General features: G+C 48.1%; 1 protein-coding gene across 3 annotated transcripts; it reads right to left on the bottom strand.

Moving 5' to 3' along the window:
- Positions 1 to 5172: 5172 nt before the first annotated feature.
- Positions 5173 to 18300, bottom strand: PRRT2 (proline rich transmembrane protein 2). 3 transcript variants are annotated; one of them, XM_081885369.1, is made up of 4 exons: positions 18134 to 18300; positions 8958 to 9570; positions 7504 to 7636; positions 5173 to 5454 (listed from the first exon to the last, which is right to left on the bottom strand). In XM_081885369.1, exons 2-4 carry the CDS (start codon positions 9555 to 9557, stop codon positions 5444 to 5446), a joined length of 744 nt encoding a protein of 247 aa, XP_081741495.1. In that variant the 5' UTR covers positions 9558 to 9570; positions 18134 to 18300; the 3' UTR covers positions 5173 to 5443. The 3 variants fall into 3 exon arrangements, with proteins under 3 accessions (XP_081741495.1, XP_081741493.1, XP_081741494.1); XM_081885367.1 differs by having other exon boundaries at positions 18126 to 18295; XM_081885368.1 differs by lacking the exon at positions 18134 to 18300 and adding an exon at positions 17906 to 18071.
- Between the last annotated feature and the right edge of the window lie 925 nt (positions 18301 to 19225).

Here is a 19225-nt window from a genome sequence, read left to right on the forward strand (position 1 = left end):
AAAAGCTTTGCAGGAAACAGGGACAGACACGGCCTTCATGCATCTGAGTTTATTTACTCGATTCATGCGTTGATACAAAAATCTGTAGCAGTTTATAATTTGACCTTCTCCCGCCCCACCCCACCCACCATTTCTTTATACAAACTCATAATAGGATTTGTAATATTTCTTGGAACTCCCCACCCCCACCCCCCACACACAAAAAAAACAAAACAAAATTCTGAATCTTATGAAAGGATTTGATTGGTCCCAGACTCAGGAAGACCCCACCCTTTCCTGTTTTTAATATAATAATGTCAATTAGCAGGCTCAAATAATGCAGAACCGAGCAGAAAAATGAACAGGAACAAATAAGTTACAAAATAAGCAAATCTAGTGAATAAAAGTGCTTACCCATTTTTGCTCAACATTATGTTACGAGCGCTATATGGAAAACAATATGTGATTTGTTTTTTTGGGAATGATGGCATGATAGAAATCGGTTCTCCTGGCGGAAATAGACCTGTTTCCACATCTCCCCAACAGGAAAGATGGTGGAAATTTATATTTTCACTGAGACAGTGTTGCAGAGGGATAGGAAGTGTCAGGCTGTGACATTTCCTGTTCCCTCCTCAACGCCGCTACATATGAAGGCACGCTTAGTGCTCCACAAAGTGAAAAACTAAACTACGTCTCAAAAACAGGGGGGGAAAGGAAATACAAAATAAAATCTCCCTCTTGTTCTTTCCCCCCCTAAAAACCTCACCCTGCCCCGAATTTTATAATAGTAAAGCAAACGTCATTCTTCAGCATCCAAAATTTTGCCCCACCCCAAATATGAAAACATCTATCAAGCATCATGTCAAAGATATAGGTTATGTGGTTTTTCATTCAATAACGGATACGTGTAAATGTAAAACCCCTCTCCCCCAACAAACAGTCTCTCCTATCGTTCCATAGGCGCCTCCTCAAATTCTGTTTTTAAGCCCCCTTCGTGCCCCACCCTCTCCTGTCCCCCAGGGTCTGGTGGTGGTTTAAAGCATGGTTTTGAGTGTAAAACAAGGCAACAGATTATTTTGTAGACCAGGGGTGGGTGGGTGGGAAGGGGCAACGGGTAAGGTAGCTTTGAGAGAACATCTGCTGCAATGGAACCTCTCCTTCCAGATTGCATCGTGGACCCCCAACTTTGATCTGAAGTCTCAGATCAGCAGTCGATTCTACTTAGCAGGTCACTTGGAGTTAGCTGCTAGAGGATGGCGGTTGCAGGATGATGGTCCTTCTCTCCAAGTGGACTGTGGGCCAATCCACTGCCCTTCTTGCTAAAGAGAGGACTGGATACCTCCCTCTCAGTGGGCTGGCTATAACTAAACAGGCCCCAGTTACTGATCCCTGTGCGAAGTTCTTATTCTTCCCTCACTGTTATTTGCAATCCATCCCAAAACAATTCCTTGTTCCTGACCCCATCCTGTTTGAGATTTGGGTTTTCTGAATCCCGCTGAACCAACCTCTCCTTCCATTTTGGTCCCGCTGGTATTCCATCTCCCACCAAACCGAACCCTATTTTCCCTCCTCTAAGAGACCGCCATTCACCTGCCAGCCCCCTCACCACTTTCCTGACCCATTTCCCCCTCAAAGCCGTCCTTCCAATTGACTGTCACACCATAATACACTCTGAGCTCTCTCCTCCCTTCCAAGTTTCTGATTCACCCCTCAACTTTCCCTCCCCCCAAATATAAGCATATAAAAACATGCAGATTAGAATACTTGCATTTCAACATCAAAATACAACAGCATTCCCCTGCCATCCCTTCCCACCTTAGAGAGTTACAGTCTCCAGGAAGCGGGAGAAAAACAACAAAATTGCCCTGCCTTCTACACCATGCACCCATCAAAGGGAGGGCAAAATTATTATTTTTCTGAGGGATAGTTGAGGGAAGGTCAGAGGTTAATAATTCGTGCAGATGGGATTAACAGGGGGGAGTTTAAGGTCACCCCCTCACCCTAAATAAAGCCCTGTGACATCCTCCGAGCACAGATTTTAAAGGAGGAGGCCATTATACCACCCCTTCCCCCATATTCCCACCCTCCCTCCCCAGCCCCATTGAATAACAGTCTGAGAAACAAAGCAAAAAATTAGTCACATTGTGCCGGGTGAAAATTCGTGTCTGACACACACACAATTCTTTGCTGGTGCCCTTCCCCCACCCACCCCACCCACCCAGTTGTCTCTGTCCAGTAGCATACACAGTTGTCCATCAGGCCCTTGAAAAATAGTTGTTGTTGTTGTCGTTTGGTATGGAGTGTATGCTCTCTTGTGTATTCCTCCGTCAGTGAAGTACAGTTCGACTCTCCTCTACCGGCGCCCCTTTCGTGTTCTGTTGCTCCGCTTTCCAGTGTGGTCTTAACACTCTTCTCCAGCCTTTCGCTCCGCAGGGCTTGCTCTTATCTGCTTCCCTTCGCAGGACACCCAACACACACACAGTTCCTCTTCCAGTGGATTTTAAACTGGCCTGGGTCATCATTTTCACATCCAGAGGGAGTTTGTAGCCTTCAGTGCTTCCTACGCCCATTCCACACTCCCTCTCGCACCACCAGTTGATCTCATTCATTAGCCTTTCATTCTGCAATTCTGTGTATATAACTTTCCCTATAAAGCAGTTTTTCAACTTGTTTTCGGGGGGGGGGGTTGTCTTATCACACATCTCTCTCAGTCTCTCTCTCACTCACACATTTCTGCTTTGAACCTCTCTTCCTGGCCTTGGTGTTTTCTCACTCCTTAGTTCCTGCTCTGTTTCTTTTGTCACGAGTGTGCGATTGCTGACCTCCCCTATCCATTCTGCCTTTCAAAAATGGCCTCGTGCCAGAACTGAGCAAACACATTCAGATTTCCTGGTGTGGCCAGGGAACTTAATGCCAAAGGGCTTGACCTAAACAGCTTTCTATGCCCTCCTAATTGCCTCCATTGCCTCTTGTGTGTGCTCCAGTCTGCCCTGTTGCTGCCCTAAATCCATGCCAACTTGGGATAAAGGGAGGATATAAATAAGCAAACGTCTCAGCTGACTCCCACCCCAACCGGATACTTTCAGTTTCTCTTAATCTGTGTTCGGCCAAACTTCGCTTCCCCTTAAAAGCCACATATGCCAACATGACAAACACCAAAATAGCTTAAAGACTAAGCAATGTATTATGGCATAAATGTAGTTCGTGGGAGTTTATGCCATGACATTTGATGGCCTTTAAGGTGCCACAAGGCCCTTAGTCTTTTGCAGCAAAACAACAAAACAACTTTATTATTTATGGTGCTTTTTTCTTTTACCACGTTAAGGCGGGTTTGAGAAGAAACACAGGGAATGGGGGCTAGGGATAAACAGGATGCCCTTTGGATAAGGGCATCATGAAAATCACACAAAAACCATGCACATGCCCATGGTGTATCAAATTCACTTCAAAATGCCATGTGTAGGCATCCCCGCTTCTCTGAAAATATAAACACAACTGAGCATTGTCTCACCTTGAAGACTCATTTATTGCTGCATAAGCTTCTGTAGACTAGAGTCTACCTTATCAGATGAATGGAGTATACATAATTGGGGGATAGGACAGGGTGGACAAAGATGAGCAAGATTGGAGGGAAATCTGCTGAAAAAGTACAGACTGTGACAGCTGTCAATTCCCAAATAAATGCATCATCAAAGCTGTGTTGATGGTAACACCTGCATCCTGGCATTGGTAAGCTACGTGTATTAATTGGCTTACCAAGGTCAGGATCCCGGTGTTATCATCAATACTACTTTGCCAACTAGTTTACCTACATTTTATGTCATTGTCACAATCTGAACTTTTTGCATTATGTTTCGCTCTGACCTCACTCCTCACCCCGCCATTTAGATGAGCCTGCAAACTCAGGTTACCACTTGATTCATCTGTACATGACAGCTTAAGCCACAAGACACCATTATTCTCTTAAGGGGCCACAGACCTCTTCTGTTGTATTTGCTGCAACAAACAAGGCTACCCCTCTGGAAACGGCTAGACATCTTTTCCTGCTTCCATTTAGACCCATGTTCCGCTTTCCCTTTCCCTGTTGAAGAACCCTATGCAACCCAACACCCTGTGGCCCTGCTCTAATACCAGCAACTGGACTTCTAGAGGAACAAGAGATACCTTGGCCCATGCTCTCTTTTTTTCTGAAAGGGGTGCCTACTAATACTGTTCTCTATCCTTCCCAGTTTCATTCATTCCAGCAACTTTCTCATGTAAAAATGCAGCAGCATCAGTTCTATTCTTTCATGACTGGTGGGTTTTTGTTCCCCCGTTGGCTCATTTGCCATTCTTCCAACTTCTTGCGCTGCCCTTTTTCTTCTTCCTCCTCTTTTGTACTTGCGCCTTCATCTTGGAGAGTAGTGTCACCTCTTCCCCCCCCCCCCACCCAATAAAACCCACCACCACTCTTACCAGTCTCTTCTCTTCTTTGCAAGGCCCTTGACTCCTTCTTTCTCCTCCATTGCCTCGTCCACAATTTCCACTTTCACGCTCCAACTTCCACCGGTCCCGTTTGTTAGAATCATTTTGCTCAGAGCGGTATTCCCTCGACATTGATTTTATTCATTTTTCCAGCCAATACCATAAATTTCACTGCCGTTCTCTTTCCTGTTGAGTGGCTGGGTGATGGATTCAGTTATACAAGCCAACCTCCACGCCTGTGTGTGTGTGTGTGCCACCAATCCAGGCAGCTTCGGCCTCCTTGTTAGCAGACCTCCTCTGACGCAACAGTTAACTCACTACAACAAACTCCCACCTGCAAAACTCTGGTGGGCTCTTCTCGCTGCTTGTTCCTGCTTGCTGTCTTTGTAAACACGACGGATGAGAGCAGGAGACCTAAGAAGTGTTTCCTCTCTTGCTGCTGCTGGTTCTGTTCATTTGTTCCCAGCAAACATGTAAACATGCTCCCCACCTCCTTCCCAGGGGGGTGGGGAAAAAGAGCTTTTCTCCGGCAGGTTCTTGTAAACATGGAATATCGAAAGAGTTTTATTTGCTGTCGAAATTTGGCAGTGGATGGAAGATGGGCAGATGGGTCATTGGTTGAACAGATGACTGGATGGATGGAAGGAGAGTGAGAGAGAGTGCAGAGAGAGGGAGAAAATGGCGGAGAGGAAAGAGGAGATGGGAATACCTCCCCATCTAATATTTGTTTTCTTTCTCCTGTTTTGCCTTATTTTTGGTTAGCTAAAATCCCTAGAAGGATGGGACACATGCAAGCATAGCAAAGACGTTGTTTCTCTCAGTTTTGCTCTCTCGTGTCCCTCTCTCTTTCTCTCTCTCATCTCCGTTCTTGTGCTCCTGTTTTTGCATGGTTCAGAGATGGATGGGGACATGGGATGGATGTTCTGTACTCATGCTGGCTCCCAGCTCCAAAGATGAACGTTTCGGTGCTAGGGATGAAGTGGCAAGTTGAGTGCCGCCTTCACTGGAACACTGAGGGGTTCGGGTGGGGAAGGAGAGGGATTCAGGGGCAAGGCGGGTTGGGGTAGCGGAATAAGAACACAGGGAAGGAGAACAGAAGAAGGAGATTTTTACTACCTGGAAAGAAACATGGAGGGGAAAACATTTTCACACATGCCCCAATTCAACCTCCCCACACCTGGCTTCCACTAGAATCTGGAGCATGTGGGAACAGGTCATTGGGAAAGCAACATGGAGGCTAAGGAGGCAACGTCAGGGGAAGGTCTGATGGAAGCACTTATTTTCTCCTTTTTTTGTTTTTGGCTGCTTTAGGTATGCTGGCAGCAGGAAGCAGGGAAGGTAGGATGGGAAAGGGTTCTGAGGAGACATTGGTAGTTATGAAGATGGCCTGCTGCTTAGAATTAGGGCCAAGGTTGTGGCTGAAGGCCAAGGCCGACATAACCTTACGAAAAGCCCTGTGTAATGCGAGGGGAGGGGAGGCTGTAGCCAGCCAAATGTCTTTGGGATTCCCATTTCCATCAGCCTGGGTCAAAGGTCAGGATTAGTGGGAGTTGTAACATCTGGAGAAAACATCTGGAGGACCACAGGTTCCCCATATCTGGGATAATGCGTAATAATTTTGGGGGGAAAGAAGCAATAGCTGTGCTCAGGGAGGGGGGTTGCTCTGAAGGGAGGACATGAAAAGCAGAGCATACAGCAAAAGGGATAAAACTGACCATTTCAAGAAGCTGCCATTTTCCACAGAGGGTTAGGAAGAAAATGGAGGTGTTAGGGACAACTTTATGAGGAAAAGAAAAGCTCTTTTCTTTTGAGAAGGGAAGGCATGGAACTCGCCTCACTCCTCAGGTAAGAGTGATCCTGACTGCTCTCCTGAACTCTCAAAATACTTTTGTAAGTGTACACAGCAGGATATGAAAGGGGTAGGAGAGGCAGTCTCTTTCTTTGATTTGGTTTCTAACCCCCCCCACCCTCAAAAAGACCCCACCTTTCACACTCTTCTTGAGATTTGGCAACAAAATATTGTGGCGTGGAGTGCTCCCTATATTCAGTGTTCCAGCCAGCCATGCCTCCTCCATCCCATGTCCACCCTTGTCTTTCCTTCCCAACAGATAATAATAATAATTATTTATTATTTATACCACGCCCATCTGGGCGGCTTCCAACAAAATATTAAAATACAATAGTCTGTTAAACATTAAAAGCTTCCCTAAACAGACACTCAGCATTTCATGATTTCTGAGCACGCTTAGCCCTTCCTGGGTTCCTTCAGGTTGGGGGCTTAATGGAATTTTCTTCTATTCTCTCCCCACTCCCCCAACATCATCTCCTGCAAAATTGCGCAAACTTGCTGATCCCTCCCCCTTTTTCTCTCAGTAGCCCCATTTTGGCGACAGAATTAACTTAGCACCTGCATTATATATGTATATTATCTCTCCACTGATAAGCCTTTCTATTAAGAAGGGCAACTGTTACAAGGATAGCCAATTTGGAGCAGCTTCCCCTTGCTTTAAGCTGCCCCCTCTATTCCACTGGCTCAGAGAGAGGTCACAATCTGATACAAACATATATTCTTGACTAGAAATTGCACCATCTGTTTATTTATTTCATAAAATTTATACACCCCTTGACTATAAAGTAAAATTGGTTTAAAACAATACTTCTGTGACTAAGCGCTGAGTGCTGACTTTTTAAATGGCAATATTAAGGATTCTAAGAATAATATATTCTCCTCTGGCCTGACGGTGCCCCACAGGTCGCAGGTCCCCCTCAAAAGCACTCAGGCAGTCAGGATCCAGCCGAAATACGCTGTCAGGTGGCATGTGTGCAAATGAGCCACCATTAGCTTTTCCATCCCTAGGCTCACTACATCCCATAATGCTTTGCCAAGCCCTTCTCTGGCCAAACTGATCACAAATGTTACTTAAAAAAAAAAAATCCCTGGAATCCCATTCTGCTGGTTTCTTTGTACTGCAGCAGAAGACTGGGCAAGGGGGTTAGAGCTTAAAGGACAAAATGTCTGGACAAGAGTCCTCTCCACCCCACGGTTTTTGGGGTACTCACCTCCGAAATTGATGGCGCAAGATGCCACGATGATGAGCACCCCCCCGACCAACGCGACAATGCTCAGCAGCTTTGCTACCCGTCCCAGGCGCCGTGCGCCGTCAATGTCTCCCTGCTGGAAGCTGTTCCGGGACTGGCGAGGAATTAGAAAAGAAAAGAAAAAAAGGAGCAAGGGTTTGGTGATTGTCCTGACATACAGCCTTTTGGAAGAACAGGGAGAATTGAAAGAGAAAACTCTACACTTGCCTGCATTGTCAGAGGAAAATGGGCCCACAGGCAGGGGGCCCTCGGCATGGTGCCACCAACACACCCACCCACCCCCAAGGCAGTGTGTGCTTCTGATTCAGCTGCTATAGCAGCAGCAGCAGCCCCTGCCTTCTGTTGTAGATTTCATAGATCTATAGGCTGGGGCTGCCATATTCATCAAGAAAGCAGGCAGTCACCACAGATGATACCACTAAAACAGCCATCCAGGGGGTCCATGGGGAGGTGAATGGCAGCAGAGGTGGGTCAGGCTGGTGAGGGGCCCTTCTGAACCCCTGGGGTCCTCACCCACTGCCTCACCTGGCTGGCTGCTGGGGAAAAGCCAGGGTTGTGGGATGAGAGTCTTGTTGTGCTGTCCCAGGCTGGGTCCTCAGCACCTTCAACGAAAGGCATATCTCTGGCAGCAGGTATGGGGAGGACCTTTGCTAAAGAGGCTGTCAATCCACTGCCAGTTCAAGGGGACAGCAGCCAAGGGACTCATGGCCTGACCTGTCACGAGGCGGCTGCATCAGTGCATGGGGTTTGGGAGAGGACCTAATGCCATTGGTAAGAAGCCAAGAAGTTGAGATCCTTCTTGGCTGCTGCTTGGATAGAAGCAATCTCTGAGCTTCCTAACGGAAGAACGAGACACAAGAAAACAGAATTTAAGCCTGTGATCCTATGCCCACCTGGAAGTAAACCTCTTGTAGCTCAACGGAACTTACTTTCGAGAAGACACGGAGAGGATTGCGCAGTGAGAGGCTTGTAGGGTGGTAGTGTGTGCTCAAAATTGATTTGGGTGGATTGCGAATGGTCAGCTGGCATGAGCTGCCAAACCTATTTTGTTACATTTAGCAGGTTTTACCAAATAGACCTGAAGGAAACTTTCTAGTAGGTTGGTCGACACTCGGAGAGGTGTCCCAGACCACCTTCTTGTGTGGGTAGATTTACCTGTGAGGAGGTGCTCCAGTCTGAGATTTTAAGCAGCAGACTGAGCCACTGCCAAGTTAGTAGCCTTGTTCCTTGGCTGAGGAGATTGACCCACAACCTCAAGGGGCAAAGGAAAGAGAAAAGTGACAAGGAAGCGCTATTGTGGGGACAGCCTTGGTGCTGGTGGGTGTATCAAAGCAGCAGGTGGCTATCCTAGTGTTCCAGGACACACAAACCAAATACACACACACACACAGAGGCGCCACTCCCTTTGCACTTACCATGACAGAATACACAAAGGCGACGATGTTGATAGGCCAGATTGGGCAGAAACAGGAGAGGGCAGCAATGAATATGTAGTCTCTGGGTTTCTCCCCAGCTTCCCCAGCTGCCGATCCTGTTGCAGAGGCCTGCCGGCTCAGGCTGGCACGCGGAGACCCCGCGGATCCCGCTAAGTGCACCTGAGACCCAGACAAACTGCCCCTCACGACAGCCCTTGGGCCGCCATTGATGCTGTTCTGAGGCTTCAGGTCATTCAACGACGCCGACTTGGAGCGGGCTGGGGGGCTAGTGGGTGGGGCCGGGGTGGTCCCTATCTCCTCAGCTGAGCCAGCCCTAATCCCCGGGGGGTCCCCATTCTCCTGTGGCTCCCCCACCGTCTCCTCCTCAATGGTCACCGTCACCATCACGGGCGATGCGGGGGTCTCTGGGCCTTTGGGGCTCTTAGGTGGGGACTGCGGCTGGGGCTGCTCCTCCGGCTTCCCCTCCTCCTTCTCCTCCTGGGCATAATCCTCAGGCTTCCCCTGCTCCTGCTTCTCCTCCTCCTTCCCTTGCTGCTCTTGTTCTGGGGGAGCCTCGTTCTTCTCAGCGTCGTCCGACATGGCAGGCAGCTACCTGGATTAGAGGAGAATTAGAGGAGGGAGAATGTTCAGGGTGGAGAACCAGCCGTCTTTCCCCTCCCTGCCTGGTTCTGGGTCTGATCTGCAGAACCAAAGTCCAGGGCCAATGGACCAGTGCTTCTCAACTTGCAGCCAAGTTCCCAGAGTCCTCCAACCCCCTAGCAGCCTTCCGTATCCCTTTGGGTGGATGGGTGACTTGACGGCCTTCAGAGATGGTTGTGTTCCATTTCTCATCGTTCCTGGCTGTGCTGGAGATATCCCTTCCCAGTGCTTTTTTTCTAAAACAAAATGTTTAGGGGTACTCTCATTTTCCTACTCGTATTGAAATACTGCCCCTCAATGAGGCCAAACTTAGATTCATTATATGTTTAGGGGTATGCGTACCCCTGCGTACCCCCCCAGGGGAAAAAAGCACTGCCCTCTCCCCTGGTCTAAAGCGACGCGTGGATCAGGTTGATGTGAAAAAAGGTTGACCAACTTATCAACCGTTGCAAAAATTGTGACAGCTGCATATGGGGGAGGGAGGAAATAACATCACTTCTCTTCTATGTGATTGGTTTTTTATAGGATATGGGACGTCGCTGTGAAAATTGCTACTTCTTATTAGACACGTGCTCCAGAGAAATAAAGTATGATGCTCGGTTTGTAAGGAAAGGTGAATGGCTTTTAGCATTATATGGAAATATTAATTCAGCTGGGATGCAAGGTTTTCGTTTATTTTAATTGCTCCTATATATGGAATAACGTAACAGGTGCTATTCATAGAGCAATAATTCATAGCTACTGTACATGCCTTTCTAACAACACGATTATTTCATAATATATAATATAATACATACTAAAATATGAACAGAATGCCTCTGAATTTATGCTTTCCCTTTCACCTAAGTAGCAGGTCTTCTAACACCAAAGATTGGGGGTTAGTATTTATTTCCTTCTCTTTCAGCAATTTTGAGCCCAGCATTTCATTTTTTTAAATTTTTTACTGTGTAATGGGTGGCACCCATCCAGGTGCGGACACTCACTCAAGAAGGCCAACCCAAGACACTCTGCCACCTGAGGCAAAATAAAACATTGCATCCCCTCTGGATCTCACTTCAGCACTGACAATGGGACTCACATCTGAGTCAGCTGGCTAGTTTAGCAGGGCGCTGTGTGACATACATCGCTCTACCTTCAACAGAGAGAGGTGGCTGGGAGGTTCAGAAAGAACAGCATAGCTGTCAACCTCCCCTTTTTTTGTGGGAAATTCCCTTATTCCAGCGCCGTTTCCCGCTGCTATCCCGGATTGTTAGATATCCCGTAGACTGCCCCCGGAACAGGTGAGGCTACTGATCCCTTATTTTCATGGCTGCTGCTGATCCCTTATTTTCAAATCTGAAAGTTGACAGCTATGAAGCACAGTCAAGGATTGATACAACTCCCCACCCCCCTGTGACACCTGAGGCAGTTTCCTCACTCTGCCGCATGATCCAGCTGGCCGTACCACCCAAATACACACCATCGCTATCATCACCATCTTTCCAACCAACACAACCCAATATTGCCATTCCACTGAGTGGCACACGTGCTGTTAGAAATTAGGCAGGCGCCAGGCGCGTTTTGCTACTGGTGTGGTTCCAATAGCAACTACGTGGAGATTTATGGGTGCCGCAGTTTAAAAACCTCTGCCTTAGTCCATTGTTTATTCCATTTCTATTTCCACTGTGTGTGTGTTCCTCCTCCTTGCATACTGGGACAAGTGAATTGTTGTGAGAGCAAGCTACAGTCAAGTAACGTAGATGAGATCATAGGATCATAGAACTGTAGCATTGGAAAGGAACCCAAGGATCATCCAGTCCAGCCCCCTGGAGAATAGACCTAGATTTAAGACGCCATTTGACACCTTGCTTATATACCTGAGTTTCTAGCGCTGGGCACATGTCAATCTAAGTGATGCACACAGCCCTTCTGTTACCGAGAAAACAACCTGGCTCCAATATATCTAAAGAGCCCCTGCGGACCCTTTACTGTTTTGTCCCATCATGATCTACAAGAAGGACTAAGAAACTACTTATTACTTTATGAAAAGCATTCGCAGTCCGCCTTTCGTTTCATGGAGAAGCTTGTGTGGGAGACGTGTGTTTTTAGTTGCCAGTGGGAGCACCTAACAGTTGGCACATCTCCAGAGATAACTCATTTCACACAAGTTGGGCGCCTGCATGGAGGAGGTCTTCCCTGCAGTACCATTTAGCGGACCTAGGGAACCTGTGGCACACTTAACAGGACCTCCTCCACAGATTGCTTTTATATTAAATTTCGCCCAGTTTCTTATTTGGCAGAAATTCAGATTCAGCTTTTACGTTGCCCTTGGAAATGGACTTGGAGGAATGCTTAATGAAGAGCCTAGTGCTGCCAGTGAATCCGTAAGGCGAGTAATGTGAAGCATAAACTCAAGGTGCCATTTCAGTAGCGGGTGGATGAGGGTGAGATAGAGATATAAGTGGTTGGGAGATAAGCCCTAGCAGCTGGTTTGTGCATACCTTCCTAGTTAAATTGCAAAAAGTGAAACAAAACAACAACAACATGCACACATACTTTAAGACATACCATTGCATAAAGGAAAATTGTTACGTGTGTGTGTATGTGTGTATAATCTGTGTTGTGATTCATTTCTTCTTTTATACTTCGCAGTATCTACGACAGTTTTTATTCACAGAGGATAAAGACCTGCCTCACCCCTTTTTGAATGCAAAGAGATCTCTGGCAAGCGCACCTTGTATGCATCTCTATTCCGTTGCTTAACAATAGGCTACATAGCGTACAGAACCAGAGAATGGGCTCGAGAGCAGCTAAGTGCTCCATCACATGGGGCCATCCCTGCCTTCCCTGAATGGTGTTCCTAACGCCAACACTCCAGATTCAATATCTATGCTTTTCTCTTTCCAGAAACAAAACTGGGGAAAGCAGTCTTTGAAAGGAGGTAGAAATGGAACTCAAACAAGAAATAAATGCTCCCGTTTTAAATCAATAAAGTAGCTGCAAACGCTAGCCCACTTGAAAACACACACCAAAACAACTGTTATCAAGGACATGCACAAAACTAAAGGCACCCTCTTGCCCAAGGCACAGCTCTTAGGAATTGTGAGAAGGGCTAAGTACAAACGGAAGTCTGGAAATAGCAGGCATTAAACTGGCGGCTCTGGTCAGTGGACCACTTCACACGTAAACAGACTCCCTGACAGGGCCCTATAGCCAAAGGCAGCTCCTTTGCAAATGTACCTTTATGATGCATATTTGCAAGCAGGTGTGTATTGCATTCCCTTCTAAAAATGCCCTGCGTAAACTGGCCTTCCGGACTGCCTGCGCCACAGCTATCAGTGCAAGCAAGTGAACCTGCCATTCATCTTTGGCTGATATGCCACCTATACCTGGAAGCTGCCTTAGACCAGATCAGACCATCAGGTATTTTTTCCACTGACTGGGGGCAGGTCTCCAGTGTTCCAGGAAGGAGCCTTTTCCCAGTCCTTACCTGGAGCTGCTGGGGATTGAACCTAAGACCTTCTGCATGCAAAGCAGATGCTCTTCCAGCTGAGCTATGGTTGTTCACCTACCGCTGGGAGATCAAGGCACTGATGTGCATGCTTTGGTGGCTTCCAGATTAGTGCCCTCTGAAGCCCTCCACATGTGCTTGAAGATGGTTTGGAAACTTCAGCTAGCGGAAAATGCAGCAGCAGCAGCAGCAGCAGCCCACCTGCAGGCAGATGTATGCGACTGTTCTTAAATATCACCTATTTTGAGACATCTGCCCTTAAAATCCTAGAGGTTTAGAGTCCTCATGAACTCTTAAGATCTTCTGATGAAGACCTGTTGCTGATGCTCTACGGAGAGGTTGGATTTACTCCCAAATATGGACAGCATCTTCTCAGTCGCAGCTCTGATGTTCTGGGAACTCTTTATGAGACAGGTGAATAGTTTCTCCCCTGCTGTCTTCCGAAAACTGAGCTAAAATGTTTATTTTTCAGAAAGCCTTTAGAAATCAGTTGGTTTGTTATGCTTTGTTTGATTGCTGGCCTAAGCTCCTTCTAAAACTGTTGTGGCTTTTATCATTGTCAATGTTTTTGTGATTAAAATTGTAAGCCACTGTGCAGGTTTTTTTAAAAAAAGAGACACACATGTGATAACATAAACAGACAAACAAACAATTGTACTTCCTAGTGGGCATCCTGTGATCTGTTGGGACACTTCCCTGGCACGTGTTGCAGTGCCTCTATAGTTGTGTAACACCAAAGCAGACTCTCATCATATACCAGGCTGTTAAGTGCAAAGCATTATCAGAAGACACAAGGTCCCAAATGAATGTGCGAAAGCGGAGCTATATGCATGATTATTTACATTTCTATCCTGTTTTTCTTCCATCATAGAATTCAATATGATGTACATCTCCCATCCAGGCAGAGACCAGACCCAGATGTGCTTAGTTTCATTGAGTGGCGGCCTTCAGACTGCACCCTAGAGCTCACAAAGTCAGAGGAGACCAAGTCAAAGGACACACACAAACACACACAACTCCAAAACATCCAGTGTAACAAATACCTTGCATCGGCTTATCAGGAATTGGAAATGATCAGGACAGTTCACATCGGATCCAAGGAGAGAGACTGTAGAACTGGTATGCAAACCAAGAGCATCTTTCGCCACAGTGAGATGAGCAAAACAGAAGCAGACTCTCACTACATACAGGGAATGTGTATGCAGAATTGAACTGCTGGTTGGTATTGGAGGGGAGCAGTAGGGGGTGGAACCATATTGAATTATCTTAAATTTATTGATTCTGCAGAGGAGAAATTAAATCTTGGCAGGCATAATTATTTCATCAGACTCCTTCCTAGGTCATGCTAGCCTCTGCTTAGGTGAGTTATCACTAATCTCCACCTTAAATCCCTTTCCACCAGAGTCTTCACAAGGAAATTTCAGGGTGGGAACTGACCAACCTTGGTCCCCCTCTTCTTTCCCCCTTCCTTCAGTTCAGTTCTTTGACAGAGGATAGACCACATGAGTGATGCTGTGGGTTGATAATCTTCAACAAAAGATGTTACAACTTCTGCACTTTCAGGTCTGACCTACCTCTCAAAGATCTGGGGCGCTTGGCCTGGACACAGTATACTGCAATGTTAAAATGTGCAAAGGCAATGCAATTTTAGAAGGCATGATCAGTTGCAGGGAGAGGGAGAGGGCATGGATCATCAGAAGAAAATAGAAGCTAGAGGGAGCTGGTATAGATCTTGTAGAGAGGAAAAAGGAAACCTTAACTATGTGAAGGGCACCAAATCACATGGGAGGGAGAAGAGGGGAGGGGGTAGGATGGATGGGGAAGCCCCATGGGCCATCTCTGACCTACAGGCCAGAGGCAGCTGCCCCACAGCTGACAGACTGTGCTAATTTCCCTGTGGATACCACTGGGAGTGATACTGATTCAAATGGAACTTACTCTCTCAGGTAAATGTGCATACGATTTGCAGGCAGACTTTGGCTCAGACTTCAGAGCACAATCCATTGGGTTTTCTGCAAAAGCACTACTGAAATTAATGGGAAATATGAAATATATTATTTGGAGGGAAGCAACAACCAGGGGAAATTTAGAGTTCTTCTCTAGAGGCATAAATGGGTTAGGAAATCATACGTCAAGGATGCAGGAGGCTGTGTTCATGCATTCCTTCCTACAATCCGGCCAAGTGGTTCTCCAAAGCTGTTTTAGTCCTGTTGTTTGTAAGAGGGAAGAGTGGCAGGGATGTGTGTGTTTTTTCCCTCTTAAGAAAGTGCTACAACAATTGTCATGATATACTGGTTCTCATTACCATGTTCCTGCTTCCTGACTGACACACTCTTTGAACGAGACACAGACAGACAACATGATTAAAACACTGGCGGGCACAAAGATGCCATAACAGATTCTGTGACTGACACAGCCATCCGATTATTATGGAGCCTGGAGGCATGGAACACCTCCACACGGCCAAGGCAGTTGTGTCTGACATCCTGCTCCTTGCTGATCCACATAGTGCAATGGGCATCCACACAATTTCTCTAGTACCCATTCAGCAGGCACATAGAGAAGGCTGACATGTGGCACGGCCACCACTTTGTGCAATTCAGATGCACAGAGACCTGATTTGTTCCCGAGGCAGATTATTATTGTATGACAAACCCCAATGCAATGGACATTGATCCTTAAAACCATTACCTTATTTCCACACACTTGCATGTGCCCTGCACACATTTTGATCGCCTGCTGTGCAGCAGATGTAACCACAGCAGTAAATCCTGGGCCATCTGACACCTCCGATTAGCCTGACCAGCCGATCTCTGTGCTTGACAGCCTCAACAATTCCTTCCCAGTTACTGGCTCTGGCAACCAGCTGCTGCCTTCCTCAAACGGAGGATCTGCCATGGGGAGGCTGATTCCCCCATCTGTTGAAGCCGTACGCCATTGAAGTCATCCTGACAGGCCCCATGGTCAAGTCACCAATGGTCTCACCCACTCTCTCCTTCACCCACCCACAGTCTTGCCATTACATCACATCCTTGGTCCACTGCTAAGCATTTTCTCTTATAAGAAGAGGAGACACACACACACACACAGCATAATGCTGATGCAGACTCTCCTTTGACTTAGGGTAGTTCTGTGTGCTTTGTCCCTCGCCAGTCCAAACTCTGCAAGCAGTCACACGTTATGCTTGCTGCAAAGACCTATTAGGTGGCTTAAGGAGAGCCGTTGGTCTTCCGACAGCTTCTTCTGCCAAACAGAATGGGAATTGTTGTACATTAAAGCATGCAAGCATCATAAAATCATCTAAGTCTCATTTATACTGCAGGGAGCTGGGGAGTGAACTTGGAAACCAGTTTGGGGGCCACACATCAGAGAGATAGTGCTTGACCCTACCTTGGAAGGAATTCCCTTTCTCAGATAAATCATCTGTTTTGGGACAGAGGATCTCACGTGTGAATGTGTTCTGTGCTTTACATAGGCAACATCCCTCCCTCCCTTCTCTTTCTCTAAGACCACACCCAACTGGGCAAACCCACCTTGGCGCCCCCCCACACCAGAGCCGCCCCTCTCTTTGGGCTGCTTCCACACACCCAAGCCCCACACAGTCCCTCCTTCTCCCTCTTGTACCAGGGGCAATTTCTCCTTCACAGCATCCATCCACAATCGCCTTCCCACCACCCAAACCGCCTCCCTTTGGGACTCCCCTTCTATCCTTCATCTTACCCCTGGCGGGAGCTCACCTCCACAAGTCCTTCCCTCCTCACCTGTTTTGCCCCCCTCTCCCCCTCCGCCCAGTGACTTCACTCCCCGCACCCGACTTCCCTAGACCACACGACCAACGCCTTCTGCTACCAAGGACAGCTCCTTGCAACCCTTTTCTAACTCCGAGACGCGTCTGTATCTCCTCCTCCTCCTCCTCACATCCACCCCAGTCCCCAGCTTCAAAAGGGAAAAGCAACCCCCCTTCTCCAACCTGCCAGCCATTCACTGCCCCCTTGCTCACTAAAACCCCTTTCAGAGAGACTTATGGGGAAATCCTGCACGGGTCTACACAGCAGCTGGTCCCATTGAGTTCCATAGGACTTACTTCCAGGAAAGAGAGCATCGGGTTGTAGTTTTAGCAAAGGCTCGCCACAGCCCACCCCTCTGCCCCCTTCGTCTCCTCCTAAACACCCACTGCCCTCCCCCCCTTTTATTTCCAACTTCCCTCTCACGCCCTCCTTCCTTCACACCCATTTCTGAGCAAGGCTGAGCCAGAGATTCTCCACACTCAGCCTCCCTCTTCCACCTCCCTTAGCCAGCCCGTCCAACTCTTCTACCCATTTCTCGTTAAGAAACGCGCGCGCGCGTACACACGGGATCGAGACCCTCCGAACATCTCCCCCAACCCCAAAACCAGCTGCTTTCTTCCTCCTCCCTCCCGCTGCCGCCCTCCTTTTCCGCGCTGCACCTTTCCCTTTTTCCCATTTCTGTGCCCATAGATGACACCAGCAGCCGGCGAGGGGATTCGGTTGCCCTACATATCCACCCACTACTCCCTGCTGCCCCGCCCTCACTTCGCATCCCTACACCCCCACCGCCAGATGCCTCCGTGAATCTTCCAGCCCCCCATCTCCATCGTCACCCCTAGGAGAGTGCCCCCCGCTCCCCTTTTCCCGTTCACACCCATCTCCGCCTGCTCCCTTCAGTCCCCCCGTCTCCCCCGCCCGCTTGCCGCAGCACCGTTATCCTTTTAGACAAATAGATAAAGAGGGTTTGGGGGGGCCAAGGATGGACCAAGGCAGGGTCTCTCTTCTCCTACCTGGGCTCCCGGCTGTGTCCAGTTGGCAGAAGGGGGTGGGGTGGGCAAATGGCTGGCAGGATTAGTGCCCCCCCTTACGCACACATCACACCCCTCCCTTTCTGCTGTATCCCTCCTTCTCTCCCCTCCCCTTCTCTCCCTGGCTTCAGAGGGAGGAATAGATGGGGAAATGCAGCCTCCGCCCCCCTTCCCTCCCCCCCCACAAACCCACCCCTCTTACTTGCTCACTCGGCAGCTTTGTCTGCAAAGACGCCCCTTCCCCTCCCTTTGCACGAGTGTGTGCATCAAATGGTCTAATCGACCCTGCTTCTTCAAGGCAAGCTGGTTGAGGTTGGGGGGAGGGAGTTGTGGTTTGGGTTTTATGAAGAATCAGCTGATCGGGCGGGGGCAAGACATTAGCAGAAATGGTGTTGGTACTGGAAGCGTCCCACATATTCTGTATCTCCTCTCCACCTCAACCCCCCTGGAATAGACCAAAACTTCACGTCAGCAAGCCACAAGTGCAATGAGCATCAAAGGACTAAGAAGTCCCAGCACCGCCACCATTGCCTCCTCCTCCTCGGGGACTGCCCAGAGGCACAAACGTGTGCTGAATAAAAATGGGAGCTGGCAGATAGGGCTGAAGGGTGCCTGGGAAGACCCCATGGGTGGGACCTGAGGGTGCGGGACTGAAGGGGACCCCAGGCTGGGCGAAGGAGGGAAACTGTGCCCTCCGCCCAGCTGAGCTCAGCAAGATGATGTGGGAATTTTTCTGCACCAATCTGTTTTTGGGGAATCCTGGCTCCACAGCCCTCCCTCCTCCCCCTCCGGGAGAAAATTATATAAAATCTCTCGCTTCCAGTTTCTCATCCATTATTTATAACCTGCCCCGGCTGCTGCACAAGGGAGGGAGGAAAGAGCCCACAATTAACCCGCCTCGCTCACACCATGCCACAGCTCCAGTGCAGCATTTGCTGTCTACCAACCAGCAAAAAACCCCACTGCCACTGCCGCCACCGCCACCCAGATGTCCAGCCACAAGGCAGCATTTGCTCCTTCTCCTAGAAAGGGGAGTTTGATGCAGCAACCATGAAAAAAAGAGAAGAGATCCTCCTGGGTAATCACAGGAAGCAAGGAAGTGCATTGGGAAACCCACTTAGAGCTGAGAATTGCGACCTGGTGCCAGATCCATTAGACATTTTAAATAGGCATAAAGGTCCTGAGAGGAGATTCTGATGGTGTAAGGAGGTAGGCAGAGCAAGAGAGACCAGCAAACGTAATACTTCCCCCTTTACACTCAAAGTGACACAGAAACGGTCTAACAATAAACAGACAAGAGTG

The sequence above is a fragment of the Podarcis melisellensis genome, assembly GCF_964234715.1.
Source record: "Podarcis melisellensis genome assembly, chromosome: 13".
Lineage (NCBI taxonomy): Eukaryota > Metazoa > Chordata > Lepidosauria > Squamata > Lacertidae > Podarcis > Podarcis melisellensis.

Coding starts and splice junctions, on each gene's coding strand:
- PRRT2 (XM_081885369.1), bottom strand. CDS start 9,557: ATGTCGGACGACGCTGAGAAGAACGAGGCTCCCCCAGAACAAGAGCAG. Junction 7,637..8,957: donor CCTTTGTGTATTCTGTCATG/GTAAGTGCAAAG, acceptor ATTCCTCGCCAG/TCCCGGAACAGCTTCCAGCA.